The sequence below is a fragment of the Dipodomys merriami genome, unplaced genomic scaffold (genome assembly GCF_024711535.1).
Source record: "Dipodomys merriami isolate MVZ:Mamm:240054 unplaced genomic scaffold, mDipMer1.0.p SCAF_8, whole genome shotgun sequence".
In the NCBI taxonomy this organism is placed as follows: Eukaryota; Metazoa; Chordata; class Mammalia; order Rodentia; family Heteromyidae; genus Dipodomys; species Dipodomys merriami.
Window position 1 is genome coordinate 8524958 of NW_027206401.1, and position 25095 is coordinate 8550052.

The 25095-nt window shown below is 52.1% G+C and overlaps 2 protein-coding genes across 8 annotated transcripts in view; one reads left to right on the plus strand and one right to left on the minus strand.

Annotated features, from left to right (window-relative positions):
* Nucleotides 1–2214, plus strand: part of Tfb1m (transcription factor B1, mitochondrial) — a 39483-nt gene extending 37269 nt beyond the window's left edge. For all 5 annotated transcript variants that reach the window (XM_070010678.1, XM_070010683.1, XM_070010680.1 and 2 more), the window contains exon 7: nucleotides 1876–2214. In XM_070010678.1, coding sequence (XP_069866779.1) covers nucleotides 1876–2122 — 247 coding nt within the window. In that variant the 3' untranslated portion in view covers nucleotides 2123–2214. The remainder of the gene's footprint in view (nucleotides 1–1875) is intronic.
* Tiam2 (TIAM Rac1 associated GEF 2) overlaps nucleotides 2212–25095 on the minus strand; it is a 182248-nt gene continuing 159364 nt past the window's right edge. For all 3 annotated transcript variants that reach the window (XM_070010673.1, XM_070010674.1, XM_070010675.1), the window contains 12 exons: nucleotides 15026–15211; nucleotides 12911–12979; nucleotides 12311–12436; nucleotides 11636–11744; nucleotides 9611–9790; nucleotides 7575–7693; nucleotides 6387–6495; nucleotides 5789–5847; nucleotides 5351–5456; nucleotides 5009–5096; nucleotides 4552–4706; nucleotides 2212–3410 (listed from right to left, as the gene is read on the minus strand). In XM_070010673.1, coding sequence (XP_069866774.1) covers nucleotides 2776–3410; nucleotides 4552–4706; nucleotides 5009–5096; nucleotides 5351–5456; nucleotides 5789–5847; nucleotides 6387–6495; nucleotides 7575–7693; nucleotides 9611–9790; nucleotides 11636–11744; nucleotides 12311–12436; nucleotides 12911–12979; nucleotides 15026–15211 — 1941 coding nt within the window. In that variant the 3' untranslated portion in view covers nucleotides 2212–2775. The remainder of the gene's footprint in view (nucleotides 3411–4551; nucleotides 4707–5008; nucleotides 5097–5350; nucleotides 5457–5788; nucleotides 5848–6386; nucleotides 6496–7574; nucleotides 7694–9610; nucleotides 9791–11635; nucleotides 11745–12310; nucleotides 12437–12910; nucleotides 12980–15025; nucleotides 15212–25095) is intronic.

Genomic DNA, 25095 nt, shown 5'->3' on the forward strand with positions numbered 1-25095 from the left:
GCCTATGGACCATCACGGTCTCACGACAGCCAGCGTCTGTCCAGCGGTTTCAGGTGCTGAGCAGGGCTGCAGTGTCGTTGGCGGTCCAGGCTGTCTGCCTGTATTAATAACTCTGTATGTCTGGAGAATTTTGTTTATAAATATCCAAATGGCTCTTGGTAGAGAAAAAGGTCTGTGCCCCTGTGCTAAAGGGCACAGATGTCATAAAGACTTAGAACTGAAAGAAAAGCAACTGTGTCCAGAAGCCTTAGAAGTGACAAATCTGTGTCTGCCAAGCTGAGTCCTCCGTGTGGCTCAGCGCCCACTGCAGCATGGGGTCTCTGTGTGCACACCTGCAAGTGGGGCCGCACTGGAGGTTCTCCAAGCTAACCGGTGGGAACCGCCGTATGGCGACCGCAGGGCCGGTCGGTTCCCCGGGGCACAGGTCCCCGCGTGGAGCAGCAGGCAGGCACAGAGGCACGCCCACCAAGTGCACGTGTGCTTGCAGGGTTCCTCTGTCGCAGAGTTTGGTTGCCCAAAAGTTGGATTTGCTTCCTGGTTCTCAAGCATGTCCTTAGACAGAGGGCAACTCAATACAAACACCACGAAACCCACTCGTACCTGCGCAAGCGCTGATGGCGAGCTCACAGCCTCTCCAGTCCAGGTCAGTGCTGGCAGTGTAGATGTCCATTTTAGATTGTACCTGCGACCAAACAAAACCAAAAACATAGGCCAAGTCCAAAGTGAAATGGATCCCAGGTAATAAGAACCGTCACCAGATCCTCTTTGCCACAGAAGTGGACCATGTACTCTGAAAGTAGGGGGGCATGGGAGCACCACCGCCCGGGAAGAAAACCCCAGAACTGCCATGCTGCCTTTCAGCTAGCCCTGCAGAGGCTGAGTGGGAGAGAGCACAAAGTCCAGGTGGACGTCACAGTGGTTCAGGCAGTCCAGTGTTTGAAAATAGTTCTGGTAGGTGAAATGTAAAGGATATACTTCAAACCACTTTTACAGATGTTTCAAAACTATCTTCAAGCCGGGTGCCAGTGGCTTACCCCTGTAATCCTTGCTACTCAGGAGGCTGAGATCTAAGGATCATAGTTTGGAGCCAGCCTGGGCAGACAAATCTGAGAGACTCATCTCCAGTTAACCAACAAAAGGCCAGAAGTGGAGATGCAGAGGCAGAGTGCCAGCCTTGAGTGGAAAATGCAGAGGAACAGCACTCAGACCCTGAGGTCAAGCCCAGTACCGGCACCAAAAGAAAAACAAAATTTCAGCAATTGTGTAACTTTGGAAAACAGGTCACCCTAAAAGAGTGAATACTGTAGCTAAAGATGGACACATTGAAATTACAGAGCATCAAATTTCTGTCCCTTGAGAAGTAACATAGGGGCTGGGAAGGTGGCTCAGTGGTAGAGTGCTTGCCTCACATGCATGAGGCCCTGGGTTCAATTCCTCAGCACCACATAAGCAGAAAAAGCTGGAAGTGGTGCTGTGGCTCAAGTGGTAGAGCGCTCGCCTTGAGCTGAAGAGCTGAGGGACAGCGCCCAGGCCTAGAGTTCAGGCCCCATGACTGACAAAAAAAAAAAAAAGTAATATAGACAACTTCCGTCAGCATACAAGCAAATGAACACCACGCAGCTGAGCAGACATCACCCCTTAAAGGTGTCTTGATTTAGCCTTGGAAAAATTCTTCCTTGTTGGATCCTTGCAGGGCACGTGAGATCTGCCTCTTGTAGGTCATTCGGTGCCCGGGGCACCCGGGAGGCTTCAGTGGGCCTCTGCCATGCCCTCGGGGTATCAGTTACCTGGAACCCTGTCACTGGAACCCTGTCATTTTCAAGGACATAACAGGGCATTGTGGTTGTCCTGATTTTTTTTTTTTCAATTCCTCAGAATGTTATTCCCTGAAGCTCAGCGCCTGGAAAGCACTGGAAGGCTGCTACAGCTGGCGGACATAGACCCGACTCTTCGGCCCACCCAGCTCTCAGTCTTGCACTTTAAGAGCCTCTGTGACATATACAGAAGGATGTGCGATGAAGACCCTCAGCTCTTTGCTTATAATTTCAGAGAAGAACTTAGGCAAAAGAAACGGAAAATTGTGGAGAAAGAGGAGGAGGAGGAGGAGAGTTACAGATGCTAGCTGCTCCCTGACACACTGATTCCTAGTATGGAGCATTGTACAGGGGGATTTGTCTGTCTACAGAATGATAATAAATACCAGTGACCAGATGACTTACGTTCCTTTTACTATACAGTTTGGTAGAGAAAATAAATATCAAGTAAGGTACAGTACAAGCTTTCTTTTAATATATACTGCATAGGTATGACACGTTTAGTATAAACAGCATCTGTTACAACTTCCAATGAGATATCTGCACATTGTGCCCCTAAACCACATTAAAATAACTTAAATATGCTTTAAATAAAGCAAAATCTGAACAGCTCAATGAAAATGCCCAGAGGATTGGAAAAAGTGACCCTTGAAAAGCAGTTCATCACAACTTTCCCAACTTTACCTTTGCCACATAACTTATAATAATTATAATGCAAATTTTAAGGATTCTAAATCATTTTGATACCTGCTCAAAAGGGATATAAGCTAAGTAATTTACATATTCTGACCAGTTTAATCTAGTTTTCTGATCCACAATAAATTAAAATAACTTAAATCTTTACAGTGATTTTGTGGGGAAATGTGTACTGCACAAAATCCAATAATGTCGTTTTTCTGCAATTTCCACTTTGCCACCAGTTTGGACGTCAGTGAGCCGTGCAGCCGCCTCAGGTGCTGGACTATGAGGAGCCCTGGCTCTGTGCTTCATAAAAACACTCCTCGTTCACAACCGAAGTTAAACTCTGGACACTGAATTCTCTCTCTAAAACCAGATTTAGATCCATGTTGGCACTTTCAGGTTGACTGTCAAGAGACTGGTGACGCGTCTGTGCCTTCAGCAGCGGCCCTCTGTCTCTCCTGGTGCTGTTTGCCTTCCGTTTAATGGGGCAGAAGTGGGCCCGGACCAGCTTGGGCTGCTCCCCTCCCTGCTGGCCCTCGCCCGCGCCGGTGACAGGCTGCGGCCCCGCTGGCTGTGTGTCGTCCTCCTCAGAGATTCTCAGTCTCTGGAACTGGATCTCGATGTCCTTGGTGGGGCTGCCTTCTTTCAGAGAGTGGTGGGAGTCCTCGTCCTCGTCGCTCAGAATGTCACTCTCCTTGATGAGCCCGTCGGGGAGCTCGGCCAGGCTGGCATGGGGCTCCCTCTCGGGCGCTGGGCTCTTGCACTCTTGCCTGCTGTCGGCCACCGGGCAGCCGCTGCTCTGGGTGCCGCTGCTCAGGCTGCCCTCGTCGGAGTCCAGCGAGTGGCCCTTGCTGGGCTCACTGGGCCACTCACCGCCAGAGGACGTCCTGAGGCCTTTCAAAGACCTGGACGAGGCTGCAGAGACAGAAGCAGTACACAGGTAGAGACGGCTTAACTACCACTGAGGTTCTCTAATTATCTGACCTCCGTTACCTTTAGCCTGCAGTTAGACTAAAAACAGAGATCCCGCAAGTATGGAAGTTTTACTTGTGTTTATTTGAAATTGTAAGTTGAGGGCTTGGAGTGATGGCTCAGGTAGCAGAGCACAAGCCAGTGAGCAAAAGTATCAGACACTGAGTTCAAGTCCCAGACTTGGACAAAAAAGTAAGAAAGAAAAAAGAAAATTGTAAGTTGGAGTACTTCAGCAGTTTTAGGTGACCAGAGCTTCATTATTTAAGTAGAACAATAAGCTGTCGATTACACTAAGGGCTAGAATTCTTATTTTTGCCAATGACTGCCTTGAAAATCTAATCACTAATGAAACCTATGTTTTGCACTTGTACTGAAGTACTTTGTGATCTCATAATCAAGATGATACTACATCTCTGAGTGTATTTTTTCCTTTCTTTCCTTTGCAGCTCAACTAAAAGTTCCCTATCTCACTAGAGTTGTCTCTGCTGACATTTCTAGCCATTTGTACTTTGAGTATTATGTGTATTTAATTTTGTTCTCTTGGGGAAAGGGGGCTTAGTTTGAATGTTTCCATAGGCAGGCAACAGAGCATTTAGGTTTTGGTGGCCATAGCATATTCTGACATTGGAGAAAAATAGGAAGTTTACAGTAAGTCCACATCAGACTGATGAGGAACAAAAAGTGAAGTTATGCATTTTGTAAAACAGCTAAGTCAGAAGGTTTTAGAAACACTTTTAATTTTTAGAAACACTCAGTGTTTAAGAACAGTGTTATCTGGAATGGATTACCTGCCCACTTATTGAGTGGTAAGAATGAAATACTAATTTCTTGACCTCAACTCATTAAGAATTCACTGTGTAGATGCCTAGTTCTAGGAAGTGTAGGAGCTATAGTGAGACTGGACCTGGCTGGCTGGCATCGGACAAGGGAGGTGGACATGTTCTTCTCAAAGGATATCTGTGAGCAAGGGGCATTGCTTAGGTCTCTAGAAGGAGGTCTGACAAAGTAACTTATAGCTGTATCCCAAGAACACCTATCTTCTGAGGGAATCTTTTCTTGAGCTCCGAGCTAGCAGAATTCTCACCTAGTTTGGCTGAAACGGGAACTCTGTTCTTCAGAGGTACCAGGCGATCCTTACATGTCTTCTCCAGCGGTAACTCGCACTTGATGTGACGCCTGAAGTTCTCCCTCAGAATCGAACGAATCACCTTCACGATGCTGGTTTTGCTCTCACTGTCACTGGGGGTAGAGAATACGCAGTGAAGTGTGCAGAGGGTCTGGCTGGCTTCATTCTAGGCCCTGGGATTGTTCCTGAGGCCCAGTCCTGGCCAGCACTTCCCTGCACCCTCAGGCTAGATCCACAGCAAGCCACGCACCTGGACTGGCTTGCCTGGCTGACAAAAGGTGGTGACAGCTGGTCGTTCTAAGACTGAAATATAAACAGCCGACCACTGTCGTCTTCTACTAGACTCACAGTTGCCTTTTGTAAAGGCGTAACTGTCATGATTTCCATTGGTTTTATTTTTTGGAAGTCAGGATACCTGCAACACAGTTGAAAGATTGTTTCTGGCCGTCCTTCTCTTTCTGACTTTGTATGGATCAGCTCCCATATGGAGTTATTTTCTGTTCCTGCATCAAAGGAAATGGAAACAAGAAAACATTATAATTGTGCTAAAATACTCTGGTTAAGACCACTTGAAAGGACTACTTTGCAACTGTGAGCCAGTCTTTCTTCCTTAAATGGCGGTCACCTAGATACTTCGTAAGAGAGATGAGAGCTGACTAACACGCCAACCCCTTCCAACCTCTTCACGCCCCAACTCAAGTCTCCTAAGACACTTACTCTGGCATGCATGCACTACCCAAAACAACAAAGCTGTTACCTGCTGTGTTCCCCAGTCTGACTTGAAGAGCAGATATAGGGATCAGCCAGCGGAATTTAAACGGGTCCAAGTCAGCAGAGCTATGCGCAGGTCGGGAATTTGAGGGCTGCAAAGACAAAGTCCAGCAGGAAAAGGGTTAAGGAAGCTGTCAGCCAGGGCTGAAGGTGAGCATAGGGAACAGAAGCCTCAGGCTCTCCCAGGGCAGCTCCTGTGTAGAGGTGGGCATCACAGGAGTCTGGGGGTCTAAGCAAGAATGACACAAAGCCATCCATGGCTTCCCTCTCCTTTCATGAGGCGACTTGAAATATGTGACTCATGGTTCCCTCTGAAGCAGCACCACAGTCAGTAAGGCCATGGCACCAAGCGCACTTTTGAGTTACAGTACAGGGAGACAGGGCGTGAAAAGGTAGCTTTAATTAAACGTAATTTGTGTCTTACCAATTTCTTTTTCAGTTTGCAGTTTTCTTTATAGACCAGTATGACAGCTCTCTTAAAAACTAAAGAAAAGAGAAAAGCCTTTTATTATTTCATACAAACTCTTTTCCAAGGCTAAAAGTAAAGCTGAATGTTTTACTTGAACAAAGCTCTTCAAGTTTATGACCCTGGAAAGGCCCCACTTTGCCAACACTGCGTGAGTAGCAGCTCCACCTTCTGCTTGTTTAAAAGCCATTATCTGAAGTGGGACCCAACATTCCTCCATTCTGCACTTGCTGAAGCTGAGGACGCCAGTTCACCTCAGAGACAATACGTAGCTATTCGCACTTGCTCTCCCAGCTCCCAGTGACAGTTCAGAGATGTTGAAATACAACGGAGTCTTAAGATAGCAGGTTTTGAAATTGCCTGGGGAGATCTGTGCCCGTAACTCTTGGCCTCAGCAGAAGAGAGCAGATGATGAGTTTAACTAGCTGGAGCCACCACAGTGAATGTTCTAACTCCTGAAAATTGGGCCACGGCTGCAGCGGGAGTTCTTCCACCATGGCTCATCAATTTTTAAGTTTATGGAATGGAATGGAACGGAACAGAATGGAATACTAACCAAATACTGTGAGTTCAAGGTCCTTTCTGGCTTTTCCTAGAGACAGAAATGGATTCAACCACGAAACTGTAGAGTGCATCAGAAGTTCCCCCATGGAAAGTTCTGTTACCTAGATTGTAAAGACAGGATGCAAACAAGATATAGAAACCCCAGAGGTGGAGTTTCATGATAGACAACAAATTCTATCTATCCATCTGTCTGTGGACGGACCCATCCATGAATCCATGTGTGTGTGCATGTATGTATATATAGATGTATATGTGCGTGTGTATACACACACACACACATTCTTTGATAAAATGCAAGTACATTCTCTTTGGTTTTTACCACTCTTGTCAACGTGAGGCATTAAACATGGAGGCTTCCTACATCTAAGCCAAGCATCCAAGTGTTGGAGAAGTAATAGGGAGCTGAGGGCCTTGCCCCGGTACACACTTGCCCAGGTGAGGCGTGCTCTTGAGCGACTTCCATTTCCATGACATTAATCCTAGCACCGTGTCCAGGCTTGCTGCAAGCCTTCAAGCTTGCCACCTCGAGCCCCAAACCACATGAAGCCTCCTAAGAACAAAGCACTAACTGCAGATGGTCATTATGAAAAATTCTGCTTCTTCCTGTTCTTGCCACATTTCTATTTAAACTATATTGTTTCTGGTGGATTTAAAAGCAGAAGATTCCAAATTTAGCTGGTGCCGTAGCTCATATCTGTAATCTTAACTACTCAGGAAGTTGAGATCTGAAGACTCAAGTTCAAAGCCAGCCTGGACAGGAAAGCCCGTGAGACTCTTTACCTCCAAAAAGCTGAAAGTGGAGTTGTGGCTCAAGTGGAAGAAAGCCAGCCTTGAGCGAAAACGGGACAGTGCCCAGGCCCTGAGTTCAAACCAGTACCGGCACAGGAAAAAAAAAAGGGGGGGGGGGGGCTATTGAACAAAATAGAAAATATCCAAATTCCACTTGGACTGGTTTAAGTAAGGAGGCAGGCACTAATATTTGATGTTAAAAATGAAAAAAGGAGAAGCCCTCAGCCCTCCGTGCAAGTCCGCTCCCCTCCCGCCCTGGCCAGCCCCACCTTCCCTGAGTCCCAGCCTCTGGACTGTCGGGCCTCTGCCATGGGATCCAAGTGACCCTCGCACTATCTGCCCAGGCCCCGGGCCTCCCTCCTTCCCTCCCGAGCTCAGCCCCACACAGCACCTCCTTCTCTGTGCCGCTCTGCTCCGCGACCAGCTGGTCAAACACAGTCCCATAATCCTCGTAGATCTTCTGCATCTCATTGATGTGGCTGGCTACTTTCTCCATTGCCTTGAGTGCTTCTGTAAAACAGGAGAGCACATTTGTTCTACTTCTCCAATAGCAGGAACAAGAGCACTCGGGACTCAAGCCAGGACTGAACACCAGTTCTCACCAGCAGCAGCCAATCCAGTCATTACCATGAATAACAGTTAAACATCTACCTTAAAGCCTCTCTGTCGCTGACATTAGCATAAGCTAACATGAAGGCAGAGCTACCTGCGTGGCCTGGACGGCAGTGGTGATTTGTGGCACCGTCTCATCCTTGCCATAACTCAGTCACTGCCACCAAAGCCATTTCACAGCGGAGAAAAGCAGGGGAGGTGGAGCCAGAATCCAACCCAAGATGAGCTGGACACTGCACCCCCCCCATACACACACACCTTGTTTTCCACCCCTCTCAGGACCCCGCACTAGAACCAGAATCCACGCCCCTGGTTTCAGGGAGAGCTTACGGATGCCTTTGATGTGCTAAGAGCCAGCACGCCTGTTCCCATCCTTGTGCTCTAACTGTGGACGAGGGCACATGACAGACAAAAGCAGCCAGCCGGCCAAAAGGCAGGCTGTCTCCTAATTTAGTATATCCCCTGCTTTGACATTTTAGTTCATTCTGGGGAGAATTTGGAGGAAAAGTTCTTAATGCAAAATGAGCTCTTTATAGCATTTCAGTACTAATCACTGTAAGGTCTGCACCTGGATGGCGAGCAGACTCCACCCTCCTCGCAGCAAAGTCTCCACCCAGTACCTGCGTTACCTAGGCAACTGGGACACCTGGAAGAGGTCACATCTGAATTTGATGTGGCCACACCTTTCCCCACCCATACCCTACATAAGGGCTAGCCCAGGCCCAGACCCTCCCCTTTTTTTCTCTCTCTGTTCGTTTCTAGCTCTTGCTGCTCTTTTCTTGCTCTCTTACTCTCTCTCTTTCCCAGCCACGTGGAGTGCCAACCTTGCCTGGTCCCAGCAGGTCTACCCCTTACCTGAATACCACGTGAGTGCTACTGTTCTTACCCCTCTCTCTGCTCTTTTCTCTCTCTTTCCTCTCTTCCCAGCTCTCTCTCATTCCCAGGCCTTTCCCAGCCACGTGGAGTGCCAACCTTGCCTGGTCCCAGCAGGTCTACTGAATAAACCTACCCCTTACCTGAATACCATGTGCGTGCTGGTGCAGTTCTTACTCGGCTACCTCTTTTTAAAACCTAACAATCACAATGCCTGTCATTTTCTTACAGAATTCAACTACCTTCACTGTTTATGATACCAATGCATGTTTATCATGGAAAAAAAATAGCAAGCTTAATTTACATACTTCTTGGTACTTATAACTCAGTGCTACTGAACGTCGTTAATCTGTTTATCTCCCCAGGAGTTTCGTGGCAGGTGACTTAACTGGGCTTGCTCATTTTGATGTAGAGTATAAAATCCCTTTCTCTCTGGTCCCAGGGACGCATCTCCTCCAAGGGATGCTCTGCTCTCAAGTGGCAGGCTGCATGCTTTTGGCAACGAAACTCAGGGAGTGAGTCATTTCCAAGTCTTTCCAATGTTACAAATGAAGCACCTCTGCCTGCACTGACACGCTGGTGTCAACGTTGTGCGCTTTCAGAGATCTCCACAAGAGGGCACCTCACCCGTCTTGGCCGGGAGCCATAAACCAGCGAACCTCCCCAGAGGTGGAGAGAGAGGCCTGATTTTCAGCTACAAGCCAAGCGGCCTGCGCACAGATGGCCTCTTCGTGAAAGTTCAGGCGGGAACACTCGTGCAGAGGAGTTTAGTAAGATCTCACTGGAGAAACACAGAAGCCTCTGTGCGCTCGGAAGGCACGGCCGCACCGAGCTGTCACGGAGATGAGAATCAGTGTGACTGACAGGACAGGACACTGGCTGGTCCTGGCGGCGCTGAGCAGCGAGCGGTCAGGGCAGAGCAGAGCCGCCCGCCGGCCTCACCTGTCAGGTGGTAATGCTCCTCGCTCTCGTGGTCGGTTAGGGACACGAGCTCCTTGAGCAGCAGTGGGTACTTGAGCACCCGCTGGACTGGCTTGATGAGGTAGGACTCCAGCGTGGAGGAGTGCTGCTTGGTGGGGTTCCGGGCATCCAGAAAAGCCTTGAAGGCCTTGTCGGTTTTAGCTGCAAGCAATGGAGAAAAGATCCAGATTACAAGAATCAAACTACAGTGCTTCGTTCATTTTTTAATACAGATTGGGGCTTTTATTGATGTTTTGTTGTGGGGTTTTTTTTGCCAGGCCTGGGCCTTCAACTCTGGGCCTAGGCACTGTCTCTTAAGTTCCTTTTTGCTCAAGGGTAGCACTCTACCATTTGAGCCACAGCGCCACTTCAGGCTCTTTCTGTGATTAATTAGAGAGAAGAGTCTTCCCTGCCTGGTCTGGCTTTGAACCACGATCCTCAGATCTCAGCCTCCTGAGTAGCTAGGATTACAGGCGTGAGCCACTAGTGCCCAGGTTACTGGAGTTTTATGTCATCATGTTTATGGACTTCCTAATGCTGTCCTATAATAAAATTCCCGGCACAACAGTGGGTACCCGGTTATTAATGGGGGACGCAGAGTCACGGCTTGGAATCCTGTGAGGGAGGGATGCGGAGAGTACAGCGCCAACTCCAGGAGACCCAAGTCACAGGGCAGCGCCTCACGCCACACACACGGCCACAGAGCGCTTCACACAAATGGTAAAGCCAGCAGTCAGTGCGATCCAGGCGCTGTGCCATGCCCTACAGAGACCCCTCTAGGAAAACGGCGTTGCTCCACTGGCCTAGCACTGCTGGTTGCTTAGTCCGTCTCTGCAGGGGTCTCCTTTGAGGACGCTGTAAGGTGTCACCTTTGCCTCCACAGCCTGCCCAGACTGAACCTTCCGTCAGAGGGGTTACGACCCTGGCAGTGCCAAGGGCCCGCAGGCATTCAGGTGCGTGCAGGGTGCATGTTGGACGTCCCATACCATGCGGGGACTCGGCAGCTGCCACTTTGAACCCCACAGCGCCACTGCCTGGCCAGAGGTGTGGATGAACAGGACGTGAAGGTGGGACCCCCTTGTGGGGCTCTGTTCCAAGAACAAAGTGCACAATGTGCAGCGCGGCAGCCCTGCCCTGCCCTGCCCTGCCCTGCCCAGCCCTGCCCTGCCCTGCCCTGCCCTGCCCTGCCCTGCCCAGCCCTGCCCTGCCCAGCCCGCGGCCGGATGCAGGGGGGCAGCTGTGGCACTGTTCCTCTCAGCTGTAGGCCACCCGTGAAGGTGTGTGTGGGAGGCGAGCCCAGTGGGCTGAGACCTCCGTTTAGAGTGGATGGGGGGAAGCACTGGAGCCCCATGTTTTGAACCAGGGACTCCTGGGATGGCAAGGCAAAGCTGCATCGATGGGGACAGCGAGACACAGAGGAGGGAGGACCTCGCCATGCCTCCTTGAGGGACCAGAGCGGGGGGGGGGGGGGGGGGGAGAGCATGGGCAGAGACGCTCACCGGGTCTCATCTCCGACACCACAGTGCTGTTTGCAGATGGCTCAGAAGAGGGTTCACAAAACAACACTGTGCGTCCCTGCGTGCCCAGGAATGAGTGAGGTGACGAGAATCGGGTCACCAAAGGGCAGAGTGGCCCACGGTGCAATCACCTGAGGTGGCTCCCCCGCCTGAGTGAGCAATACTTCCCCTTGGCTTCCGTCACTCAAAATGACACCTGCCCCGCCCTGCTAAATACACTTATCCTTTACTCTTTTTTGTTGTTGTTTTGGTCATGGGGCCTGAACTCTGGGCCAGGACGCTGCCCCTCAGCTCTTCAGCTCAAGCCAGTGTTCTGCCACTTGAGTCACAGCGCCACTTCCAGCTTTTTCTGCTTATGTGGTGCTGAGGGATCGAACCCAGGGCCTCATGCATGCAAGGCAAGCGCTCTACCACTGAGCCACCTTCCCAGGCCCAGTTATCCTTTATTAATGGTTCAAAGTTCAACAGCCATAAAAAGGTATGAACTCACCTCGCTCTAGAACCTTCTGAACTTTAATATGGTTAGCACAGAAGCCACTGTACAGTTTAAAGTGGTCGGCATAATAGAGGAAAGAGCCTCCCAGGGAAAACAGCAACTTCTGGAAGGAGAGGAGAGAGAGAGAGAGAGACATTGGACACGTCCCTCGGGACGCACTGGCTTCCGTGGTGTGACAGCCATGAAACACCGCGGACATCAGCAGTGCAGCGCCCGGGCCCAAGCCGTGCGCGCAGACGATGGCCCGCTGCCCCCGCAGCGGCCACGCCTTCAGACGCGGCGTGCCATCGGAGCAGAAGACACTGCAGTAAGATCTCAGGGTAACAGCCAGCTCCGTCGATCAGGGCGAAGGCTGTGGACCACACGTCCACCCTTGTCTCTGGAGCGCTTCCGGTCCACCCTGGTGTCTAGCTGCCTCCCAGGTACAGGGCCGGCGCCCACGCTGCAGAAGCAGCTGTGTCAGACTCCCTTCTGCAAGGGTGTACGAAAGGCACTGCGTGCTCCACAGCCAAGTGGCCGCAGAGGGGGCTGCCAGCTGCTGGCCCCAGGGATGCAGCCCCCCCCATGCTGGGAGAAATGTGCCTTGACCAGGACAGCACTGTCACAGGGAGGGGAGAAGGGGGACCGTGTGGCTGTATCCACCTCTTTGCTCTCATCAGAACCACTTACTCTAAACTGAGAGGGTGTTTCCAGAACATTGAAGTCTGAGGAGGCTGAGATGCCGTCCTCCAGGGTCTCCAGAAAGACCTTCTGAAACTCCAGCATCTCGGGCAGGCTTCCGAAGAGTGACTCCATCTGAGAGAAGGGCAGGAGCGAAGCGTGTCAGCCGGGGAGCCAGGACCCCGTGTCACCGCGGAGCCAGGACCCGGGCCCCCGCTCCCTGTGGGCCAGCACAAGAATCATCACTTCCCAAAGCGCAGCAAAGCAGAAGCACGTGCTGGAAAGGAGGGGGGGGGGGGGCCTCACACAGCCCTTCTGAAGCTCCAGCCTATGTTTCTGTATTGCAACAGAAAACACTGACTTCTCTGATGTAATATTAAAAACGCATGTGCTGAAAGGAACTTCAAGCCATACTCCCTTCTAAAAAGCCTGCGCAGGCTCTGCCCTGCGCTTTGTATGGCAGAGGCCACGTGGCGCCTGGGACTTTCTAGGCAGCGCTCTGCCTGCTGCTGTGGCCGCTGGCCCGGACTTTGAGCGGCCAGCATGGCACAGGCTGTGGAGGGCCGGTGGCACCGCTCCACGCAGCCACAGGCAGACGCGGTCGTGTACCTCATCCTGGGTAAGGAAAGTCTCATTCTGAAGCGGCTCCAAGTATAACTCGAAGAGGCAGCTCAAATCCTGCAAGACAAAAGAGTGTCGTTAACACTCAGCTCCCCAAAATACCCGCCTGTCATTCATTCCAGAGCCCTGGCGGCGGCCCCGACAATGCCCGCCAGGAGCCGTGATGTGTCTCGTTGGCATGCTTGCCCCTCACGGTGGATACTCTTGCTTCCTACAGCAAAGTTCACCCAGTTCACAGATGAACGAGGTTCACCTGCGCGTTCCTCTGCATCCGTCCCCGGCTGGCTCGGCTGATCGTTGCTGACAGCGGGTCCTCCAGACCGCTGCCTCCACAGCCCTCTGCCTGCAGGGGAGGGGTCCGCTCTGGGGTTACCACGGCCACACACCCATGTCCCGGCCTCCTCTGTAGCACTGGACACTGTGATGGCTCAGGTGTGGTGTAAGGGGGGGGACCCCTGGGACGCTTCCACTCCAGGCTGACACACCACAGAAGGGGAAGGAAATGCAAGGCCAACTCTCCTCGTATTGGCTATTGACGCTCTACAGCTCCACCATTTCAGAGCCTAGAAAAGAGGCTGCGGCAGCCTGGAATGCTGGGAGCTGGCAGTGCTGAGGAAACACCAGTGAAGATGTTTAGTGAGAGAAAAGAATTCCCTTTCATGTGTCACATGTTCTGAAGAAATACTAGACATACTCGACCACCAGCTCTGCCCGCTGCGCCCAGGAAAAGAGGGAGAAACGTATGATCTGCATAGCCCAGTGAAGCCCAGCGCCCTCAGAACTCTCCTACTTGTTTTGAGAACAAGCCCTGGCCTGTGTCGGGGTCTACCCCCAACACCCCCCTCCTGCCTCCCCATGTCCTTTCTGAGCTGGGGGCGGGGCTCAGAGATGTCAATCAGATCTCAGGAGCAAGCGGGATCAGGTTATTGTGCAGCAAGAGCACAAGGACAATTCTGTGTTGAGTGTCAGCGACAAAAACATCCAGTCTGTGAGTGGGTGGGGCGGGGTGGGCGCGCGAGCAGGGGTGCTGGGGTGCTGGGTACTCGTCACTCCTGCCCAGCCCCTCAGAGACTGATTGCACAGCAAGAGTGGGTGGCACTGAGCCAGGGCTGCACACAGCCCAAACGGAAACGGAGGCCAGTTGCGTGTCTACCTGGACACACGACTAGCTGGTCCTGGCCTTGTTCGCTGACACGGCTGCAGCCGGAAGGCAGAGGCCACGAGCCCGGCGGCCCCCTCGCCTCGCCAGGCCGGCGCAGGGCGAGGTGTGAGAGAGGAGCGCAAGGCCTGTCTCATTTCCCCCTGCAGACTAAAAGGAGGGGCTGGCGAGCAAGACCGCTGGTAGCGCCAGGACGCACGTGGATAGACGCCACTCCCCCGGCCGGGGCTCGTGTGTGGGGACCGCGGGCCTGAGCCGGGGCGCTGGGGGGACGTGCGGGCCATGCTCAGGGCACCGGGCCGGGGCCTGTCCCGCCGCCGCCTGGGCCACGCTGCTCCAGCGCCTTCGCCAGATGCTACGGCCGCTGGCTGGCGGCCGGTGAGTGGCTGGGTCCTTTAGGGACGCAGCCATCGGGGTGCGCCCATGGCGGCCTGCTCCTGCCCCGCGGCAGGCGGGCCGGCCTGCGTCACGTCAGGCGGCCTCTCCCCCACCTACCCACGCCACGCGGGCCCTCCCCACAGACGGAAGGACAGACAAAATGAGCCCGGGCGGAATCGGATCCTCCCGCCCTCCTCCTCTCCCCGCGGCCTCCCTTCCCACCGGCCTCCCCTCCCCGCGGCCTCCCCTCCCCAGGCCTCCCCTCCCACCTTCCTCCCCTCCCCGTGGCCTCCCCTCCCATCCTCCTCCCCTCCCACCTTCCTCCCTTCCCACCGGCCTCCCCTCCCACCGGCCTCCCCTCCCACCCTCCTCCCCTCCCACCGGCCTCCCCTCCCACCTTCCTCCCTTCCCACCGGCCTCCCCTCCCACCTTCCTCCCCTCCCCGTGGCCTCCCCTCCCACCCTCCTCCCCTCCCACCGGCCTCCCCTCCCACCGGCCTCCCCTCCCACCCTCCTCCCCTCCCACTCTCCCCTCCCGCGGCCTCCCGCCAGGCCCGCGCAGCCTACCTTCACGTAGGACTTCTCGGTGTCCACCAGCTCCTGGATCACCTTGCGCAGGCGGTCGGCGTCCGACAGGTGTCGCGCCAGGGCCCGCGGCGCGGGGTCCGCGCGCTCCCCGGGCGCCTCCATGGCTGCGCTCCGGGCGGGGCCGTCGCGGGGTCCCCCGCACAGCGCGGCGAGCTGCTCGGCGCTCTGCGAGAGGGGAAGCGGCGCTCAGCACAGGGCCGGGCGGCACCCACGGCCCCGGCCAGCAGGGCCCGCGCCCTCCCCGGCTCCTCCACGCGCGGGCACCGACTACTCTGACCGTGCCGCGTGCCCGCTCGTGTCACCTGGGGCGGCGGGAACCAGGGAGCCACGTCGGAGCGGGCGCAGAGCAGGCGCGAGGGCCGGGCCGGGCCGGGGCGCGCGGGCCCAGGACAGGGACACGGGAGCCCTGGACACGCGCCCCCTCTCCATCCGGGCACGCGAGACCCAGTGGCCCGAGAGCCCTGGGAATCCTCTTGCTGTGGCTCCGAGCCTCCCGCTGCGTCTGCGCCTCCTCCATCCACCCAGGCCTCCTCCATCCACCCAGGCCTCCTCCATCCACCCAGGCCTCCTCGCCTCCTTCCATCCACCCAGGCCTCCTCGCCTCCTTCCATCCCACCCAGGCCTCCTGGCCTCCTTCCATCCACCCAGGCCTCCTCGCCTCCTTCCATCCACCCAGGCCTCCTCGCCTCCATCCACCCAGGCCTCCTCATCTCCCTCCATCCACCCAGGCCTCCTCGCCTCCTTCCATCCACCCAGGCCTCCTTCCATCCACCCAGGCCTCCTCGCCTCCTTCCATCCACCCAGGCCTCCTCATCTCCTTCCATCCACCCAGGCCTCCTCATCTCCTTCCATCCACCCCAGGCCAGGCCCATCACCTATGGGGCAGGCTCGTGTCCCTCTGACGCCAGCCCCACAGGCCCAGCTCCGTGTTCACTTGGCACTTTTTGTGCTGGAATCCCAATACAAATGATTAATACTCGCTGATATGTTCTCTAATCTCAAAGTAGTCCTTCAGCTTAAATGCCTTCAAGCCTGACCTCTGTCCATCTCTACCGGGGTAAAACAGCTAAGCCTGTCAAGAGACTCTCACCTGCTACCGTAATTCTTTTCAATTGCTTGAATATTTCAGAATATAAACAGCTGACCACACTGGTCAACAAGCTTGGCCTGACATGCTTTTCTATGCAAACTGTCACTTGACAAGATAAACATGTCAGAAAAGACACATGGGCCACTCTAGCCGGCTGTCCCTCTCTATTCTGATCCCCAACACAGATCTCCACATGATGGAAGAACACAATCAAGATGAAAATGTGAAGGCTATAAGAAATGTCCTCATTACCTTGCCCATGTAATTGTAACTCCTCTGTACAGTATTTTCACAATAAAAAAAATCATAAAAAAAAAAAAACGTGAAGGCTGAGATCTGAGGATCACAGTGCAAAGCCAGCCCGGGGAAAAGTCCATGAGATTCTTCACCAGAAAACCAGAAGTGGCGCTGTGGCTCAAGCGGTAGAGCACTCGCCTTGAGCTGAAGAGCTGAGGGACAGTGCCCAGGCCCAGAGTTCAAGCCTCACAACAACAACAATAACAAAAAGAATTAAAAGTTGAGCTGGGTGGGAGTGGCTCACCCCTGTAATCCTGGCCACTCAGAAGGCTGAGATCAGAGGACTAAGGTTTGAAGCCACCCCAATCATAAACTCCATGAGACTCATATCTAATTAACAAGAAAGAAAGAAAGAAAGAAAGAAAGAAAGAAAGAAAGAAAGAAAGAAAGAAAGAAAGAAAGAAAGAAAGAAAGAAAGGAGAAGAAAAGAAAGAAAAGGAAAAAAGGAAGGAAGGAGAAGAAAGGAAAGAGAAAGAAAGGAAGAAAGAGAGAGAGAGAAAAGAAAGAGGGAGGGAAAGGGTGACGGACAAAGGGGAGAGGAAGGAAGGAAGGAGGGAGGGAGGGAGGGAGGGAAGGAAGGAAGGGAAGAAAAGGAAGGAAGGGAAGGAGGGAAGGGAGGGAGGGTAGAGTATTATCTTTGAGCTAAGGCACAGTACCCAGACCTGAGTTCAAATCTCAACATACACAGATTAAAACTCAGCACTGATCCTGTCCTTGCAATGCAGTAGGCCCCCACTGTCAACTGCTCTGTCTCCAAAGAAGTAGAGGGCAGATCCTGCCCAACGAGAGAAGACGAGGTTAGAAACAGAGAGTGCAGCCAAGGGCAGCCTCACACCAGTGCTCAGGTGAGTGCAAACGACCAGGCGACACAGTCTCACAGACAGAAGCCGCCCTGGGAACCAGCTGCCTGTGAAGGCCTCAGCGATGGACTGCAATATGGTTCTAGAAGGAGTGCAGCCCAAGGGAAAACCACACAAGGAAGCCCAGGCGCAGGGGATCGCAGGGCCCATCGAGACAGCGCCTGATTCGAAGGGTCCTGGCAGCCGGGGGGCAGCGGAACTCCAGCTCCTCAAGTCCAGCCGCTCTGATTTTGACACGAGTGTCCATGTACAGTTAGTGCTACAAGTGCCAGGTAGTGAGCTGCACTAGACACCTTGCACACGTGCTGTAACGCAAGTTACTTCTAGCTCAGAGTGCTGGTAAGTGCTGTTGACCCTCCCTGGACATGAAAATTTTGTTTTTACTTTTTAAATGCAGTCATGCACATATTTCCGGTAGTGCCTGCCAGAAGGCCTATATTTCTGGGTAAATCTTAAAGAATAAAAAAAGTTGTAGTTCTTAAGACACTCACCGAGATACGAATTGATTTTCAAAATGTATACCAGGTTCAGATGTATACCAAGCCAGTAGTCTTTGAAGAGCCTCTGACAGGCCGACTCATCTGAAAGACGAGGGGCGCATGGAACAGTGTGGCCAACAAGTGGCGCTCTTTCCCTTCTGGGACAAGAACAGTGCAAGGACATGCGGGAATATAAGCAGTATCATCTCACCTCCCTCACATGGTTCTGGGCCCTCACCTCACTTTGGCTTTTCCTGAGAGCTTTTTCTTGGAAATATATCTAAACTAGAGAAACCAGAGTCCCTGGGGCCTTGCCATGCATGCTTCTTAGGAGCTTCCCCTGAGATACCAATGTGTGAGAACTTGAGCCGTGTCTGCATTTCGCAGGAGTGATGTTGACTGCAGCTGTCCCCAGGGTCTGCACTGAGGATGGCTGAGCTCAGGAGGAAGTGGGTGGAACCACATTCTGACCCTAGGGCCCTAGATCCAGCTCCCTACCTAACTGCTAAAATGCCCAGGATACTAAAATGCACATTGCAAATCTGTCCTGGGATTTACGCAAGGTCAAGCGATGCAGTTTTGCAATCCTGCAAACTAATAGGCTGTGGGATCTATATTGGGCCGATGCACACCGCATAAAATAAGATCTGACAAAATGCACCATATGTTAAACCGCATCTGGTGAGATTACAGCTTCGCCTTGCTGCAATGTCAGAAATCACACCTAACCATGCAGTGTTAAAATACCGAGATTGCAAAAATAACGTATCTTGCCATTTTAGAAAAACAGAATTCAGTTTAAACACTCGTGGTAGGATTAACTTCCAAAAAGCGAATGCTAGCAGAGATTGGTCAGTAGCAAATCTTCTTTCCAAGGTGCACAGTGACGCGCTGCGGGCTTCCGTACGTTCTGCAGCTGAGCCGTAGTCCAGCTGGGGGGGGGGCATGGGAGCAGAGCAGGCAGGGCTCCCCCAAAGAGAAGGGCCACTCCCAGGATGCTTTGAGAGTTTTACCTGAAACATGGCTCGGGCCATGTTTCAATCCCTCCATACCTTGTAGTGGCTACAATCACTGAACAATTTATCAGTGGCGTTCTGTATGGATCTGATGGGCCTTTACTAAGAATAGTGACTGTTCCTGGATCCTCATGGAAAACTTGATGCCTAACGCATCTAGTAGCCTCTCTGCATCTAGGAGAGCCGGGAGCCCCCACCCCACCCCACACTCAAGGCCTCCTACCTGCTAAGCAGGTGCTCTACCACTTGACAGATAATTCCAGCCCTTTATGCGCTGGTTATTTTTGAGATGGGCTCGCTTTCCAGCCAGGCTAGCCCGGACCGTGAGCCTCTTGTTGATCCTTCCTGCCGTAGTTGGGGTGACAGGCATCACCACCACACCCAGATGCTGAGCTGGGGCTCCACTAACTTTTTCTCACACTGGCCTCCCATCTTGAGCTTGCCCATCTTTAACTCTTGAATACATACAGGCATCAGCCACTGCACCGGTGTGAGAACGGGGAACTTGGCACTTGCTGAGCACTTACTCCATGCCAGATACCCACATTTCATCTTCGCCACAACCCACTGAGGCTGTCCAGATGGACAGCAAGGAGACGCTGGCACGAGAGCCATGTCCTCCAGCACAGCCCTGCAGGTGTGTTGTTCTGCTTTTGCCCCCCATGTGGTCACCAAGTCACAATACGGGTGCAGCCACCACTGCCTACAGAGGCCAATGCAGCTACCTCGTAGCAGACAACCAGGAAGGGCGTTGGGCTGACCCACCCCCACCCTGAGGAAAGCAAAGGGTGAAACACAAATTGGATCTAGATATGTTTGTGGGGATTTGTTAGCCCAAGAGCTCTGCCTGTACAGAAACCAAGACAGGAGCGTTCTCAAGAATGGACCTCTGGCTCGTGGTTTCCAGTCTGCAGTACTCATATGTTTGATTCTTTATGAGTTCATTTTAAAAGGTTCTTTGGAAACTTTGCCCCCGTAAAAGACATCTGGAAGAATAGACACAGAACACTGTTCCCCAGGGTGGAACCCTCGCTGAAAATGACGCTGCTCTGTTGGCGGACTGGGAGCAGCTCAGCAGGACCTGGAGTCCACACAGACGCTGCGCGGAGAGAAGAGCCGAGCCCCAGCCACTCCCCCCTGTAAAGCCCAGCTACTCAAGAGCCTGAGATCTGAGGATCCTGGTTTGAAGCCAGCCCAGAGAGACAAATCCAAGTTAACCACCAAAAAGATGGGTGGGGGGGGAGAGCTCAAGAGGTAGAGCACCAGACTAATCCAGGGCAGAAGGCCCTAAATTCCAGCACTAGTACTAAGCCCCAGTACGGGCGCGCGCACACACACACACACAGTGTGGCCCCTTCTGCCTCCCTACAGAGAGACAACAATGTGTCTGTTCTCTAAGAGCCCAGGAAGCCACTGCTGGGTGGCGCTATCATTGCCTAGCATGACCAAGCACCACACCCCAGACTTTTTTTTAAGAAAAGCAGGGAAAGGCCCTTCAGCCCAATTCTCACACCGGTGACCCCACTACCCTGGACTCCGCATGACACTTCTCATCAGAGAAATACCATGACAACCTCCTCGTGGCCGTGTGGAAAGCCTGCCCTCCGATCACACACCAGCCATGATGTTTACTTTGCTTTGATCCAGAGGCAGTACTGCCTGAGGCTTTTCAGATACCTATGGGTATGGGAACCTTTCAAAAGAATTACTACAGGAGGTCAAGGGCTGGTGACTCACACCTATACTCCTAGCTCTTCAGGAGGCTATGACCTAGAGGATTGCAGTTTGAGGCCAGGCCAGACAGAAAAATCCAAGAGATTGCATTTCCAGCCAAAAAGCTAGGCTGGCGGTGTGCATCCGTCGTAGGGCAGCAAGCACAGACAAGTAAGCTGAGCAGGAGCAAGGCCCAAGTTCAAGCCAGCAAAGAAAAATAAATCAGCTATGAGGAGATAAGTGCAGCCTATTACGCCGAATGATGTCAAGCCTATGGTTTGGTAGCTGCTGCGGGATGTGTTGGTGCTGGTCAGAAGACTACAGCCCATCAAAGCTGACCTATAGAGTCAATGCACACCTGAAATCCCAGTGCTCAGGAGGCTAACGCAGGGGAAATGTGAGCTCAGGGCCAGCCTGGCTACACCGGGAGACCCTGTCTCAAAGAAAAAAAAGAAAGCAGAGTTACAAGCGATCTCAGCGCCTGAGCCTGCAATGGTGCCTTGCTCAGGCGCCTCATCCATTGGTATTGCTGGGGCTCGAAACATTGCCAGCGGAAGAAAAAGAGGCTAAGTGTGCTGCATAATTGGGAGGTTGCACTTCGTCTGGAAAAGCAGGGGTAAATGGCTACGACTGCCATGGTTTTAGTTCCTCAAAGAGAAAGGCAGTTCACAGGGAGTTCACTAGGAGTCATCAACTGGCTTAACCAACACAGGCACCTAACGGCAACGTCCTGTGTGTGCAGGCTCCCGGTGAGAGTGCCGGGGCAGGGGCAGCTCTGTGCGCAGGCCCGCCCGGGCCCCTGTCCACCACACTGCCCGCCTCTGCGCTGAGCCGCGGGTCTACACCAAACCCAAGTGTGGATAAGGCCACAAAGGTTCACCCACCAGCCTGAGGTAGAACTGGGTTGTTCCTAAGATACAGGAAACCCTGAAAAGCCATTGCAGGCCCCGGGTCAATGCAGTGCCTGCAGGCCAGGCTAGCCCGGCTGGCGTGGCTCACACGCCGCGCGCTCTCCGTGGACAGTTCAGAGTTCGCTGTGTGGAGAGAAGAAGGCGGCTGCATCGCCAGCCACCTCAGCACAACCTCCGCGTCAGCTGTCACCCAGCAAGTTAGTTCCGTCAGAAAAGCTCCCCTCAGGGGGAGGAAAATTTTATTAAAGACTACAAAGTACAAAGAGCTTTTTCTCAACTCACTCTGCACTTCATCGCCAACTTTTAGAAAGATCTAATATTATCACAAAATGTCACCGGCAGACAGACTCTAGAACTACAGAGGTCACATGACTTCCAAGAAAGGCAGATGGGCATGTGAGACGTGGCTTTCCCTGCAGGAACTGTGTGCCTCATGGCAGCTACCCCGGCCACCCCAACACCGCCAGGCAAAGTGTGGCATGCCTGGAGGGGCGGGGACAGTGGAAGGGACCACCTGGACTCTGTGAACAGGGTCTTCATGAGGAAGGCAGCAGGCCCAAAACCAGACTCGAGATGACTACATTGGAGACAAACCATTTGTCTTACGTCAATGTTAGTGTAAGTTCTAGAACACTGGAAGGAGGTTCTTATCGTGATCAAAACGCACAGAAGGGCCAGGCGCTGGTGGCTCACACCTGTAATACTACTCAGGAGTAGTATCTGAGGATAGTGGTGCAGAGCCAGCCCAGGCAGGTAATTATGGGAGACTCTTTTTCTCTAAATAATCACAAAAAAAAAAAAAAAAAAAAAGCTGGAAGTAGAGCTGTGGCTCAAGTGGTACAGTGCAGCCCTGAGCCAAAAAAAAAAAAATTCAGGGACAGCACCTAAGTTCTAAATTCAAGTCCCAGGACCAGAATTTCTTCTGAAAAATGATAAAAGGATGAGAAAAGTTGCATCAAAAGTCTTACTTTCCTTGTTCTCTAGAGCAGTCACACTAACAAGTAAACTGTGATTCAAAAATGCAACAAAGCCAGGCGCCAGTGACTCACGCCTAATAATCTAAGTACTCAGAAGGCTGAGATCTGGAGGAACACAGTTCTAAGCCAGTGCAGGCAGAAAAGTCTGAGAGAATCCATCTCCAAAACAACCAGCAAAAAAAGCCAGGCTGGAAACATGGGTCAAGTTGTAAAGCACTGGCTCAGCCAGGGAGCCAAGCAAGCATGAGGCCTTGAGTACAAATACCAGTACCAGCATGGACACACATGGACACACACACACACACACACACACACACACACACACACACACACACAGAGCAGTGAAAGACAGTGTAAAAGATTGATACTGATTAACCAAACAAGAGACCTGATGTATTGATTAGGGAAGAAACCAGGTCTGCGATTTTCAAAGTAAGTTTTTATGTAGATTTCCCAGACATAAATAGCATGGGTACATTGCTATAAAATGGAGATATATATATATAATAATAAGCATAGTGGTTAACATTGCATTACAAGTTATTTTAATTTCTTGGCTCATCTGAATTTTCCTATTTTATATAAGCAGTTGAATTTTTTATTTTTTTTTTCATAAATAGAAATCCTGTCCTATCTCTTCACCAAGGGGGGAAAAAGCACAAAACTTGGAGGCAAAAAGTCTGGACATTCGATTTCCCTAAGGACTCCTGACAAGGCAGAATGACACATCCCCGTGCCCCACGGATGGCCAGAAAGACAAGCTTTGAGCAAGGACCCCTGTGTGACCCCTGCCCAAAGAATTGTAGGGTCACCTGGAAACAGCCAAGCTGGCCAGAGCGACAGAGGTGTGACCCCCGCTAGACTCAGTTCCCTCCACTGAGAAAAGAGCTGCTGCAGGAGCAGGGCGTGTTTGTTGCTGAGGGCCAGCTGTGACCTTTACCTTGAGGCGCAGAGTGCAGGAGTGGCCCACGGAGCCCCCTGGGGAGGGAAGCCTGGTGGCCCCTCCTGGCCCTACTACAAGGTGAAGGGTCCTGCCGCTTCCTGCCTCCGCCCCGCTTCCCAGCCCTGTCATCACACAGCGTCCACCTGTCCACAGGCACACGTTTCCACGGCAGATCCTACACGCATGTGGAGTTGGAACCCTCGCCACAGGACCGTGACCGGGCCTGTGCGCTTTGAAGAAGGTCTCCTATCACAGGTCACTGAGAAGACTCAAGGAGACAGTGGTACAAGGAACCAACAATACCTGGGGTGGAGCGGGTGCCTGTGGTTCACGCCTACACCCCCAGCTACTCAGGAAGCTAAGATCTGAGGATCAAGGTTCAAGGCCAATCCAGGACAGTGGAGCTGTGGCTCAAGTGGTAGAGCACCAACCTTGAGCAAAAAAGCTCAGGGACAGTGTCTAGGCCATGAGTTCATGCCCCAGGACAAGAAAGAAAGAAAGAAAGAAAGAAAGAAAGAAAGAAAGAAAGAAAGAAAGAAAGAAAGAAAGAAAGAAAGAAAGAAAGAAAGAAAGAAAGAAAGAAAGAAAGAAAGAAAGAAAGAAAGAAAGAAGGAAAGGAAGGAAGGAAGGAAGGAAGGAAGGAAGGAAGGAAGGAAAAAGAAAGAAGGGAGAGAGGGAGGGGAGAGGGAGAGGGAGGGAGGGAGGGGAGAGGGGGAGGGAGGGAGGGGAGAGGGGGAGGGAGGGAGGGGAGAGGGGGAGGGAGGGAGGGAGGAAGGAAGGAAAGAAGGGAGAGAGAGGAAAGGAAGGAAGGAACGAACGAACGAATGAACTGGATGAAATAAATAAATACATAAATAAATAAATAAATAAATAAATAAATAAATAAATAAATAGTGCCCTAGCCAAGAGTCTGTGGTCCACGCCTGTAATCCTAGCCACTCAGGAGACTGAGATCTGAGGATCAGGGCTCAAAGCCAGCTCTAGCAGGAAAGTTCTTGAGACTCTGATCTCCAATGAACCAGCAAAAATCCTGAAGTGGAGGTGTGCTCAAGTAGTAGAGTGTGAGCTTTGAGGAGAAAAGCTAAGGGATAGCACCCAGACCTTGAGTCCACACCCGGGTATTGGTACAAGAAAGGAGAAACAAACGCTGCCCACAGCATTGAAGAGACTCTCATGGCCCTGCTCTGAAGTGAGGCAGGGGAGCTCCAGTGGCTCCAGCCGGTCAGCTACCTACGACCCGCCAGCTGCTGCATTAACAATAAAGTTTCATTAGAGCTTAGCCATCTCTCCACTCCCTTGGTGCCTAAGATTATTTTCACAGTATAACACGAAGCTGAACAGTTGGAATGACTCAAAATATTAACTGACCTTTCCAGGAGAAGTTGAAGTGAGTTGAAAGAGATGAACCCCATTAAAAAGGTTTTTTGTTTGACTTAAAACTCACAATAATCGACAGAACTTTATTCTGAATTTTTGCAGCAATTTTTTTCAAGGCAGAGCCTTGGTCTATATATCTTGGCTGACTTCAAACCCATGAGCCTCCCGCCTCGGCCCTCCACGTGCTGAGATTACAGGTGTATGCCACCTCGCCTGGCCCAATGAAACATGTAAATTTTAAACATAATGTGATCAGTCTAGAAACTACAAATGCCAGCGAATTCATACAAAATATAAACACTTCAGTGGACTTTCAGCTGTGTCATAAACAAAACAGTACTCACGTGGCTCAGCAAAACAGCCCTTGATTTCTCTGAGAGGTTTTA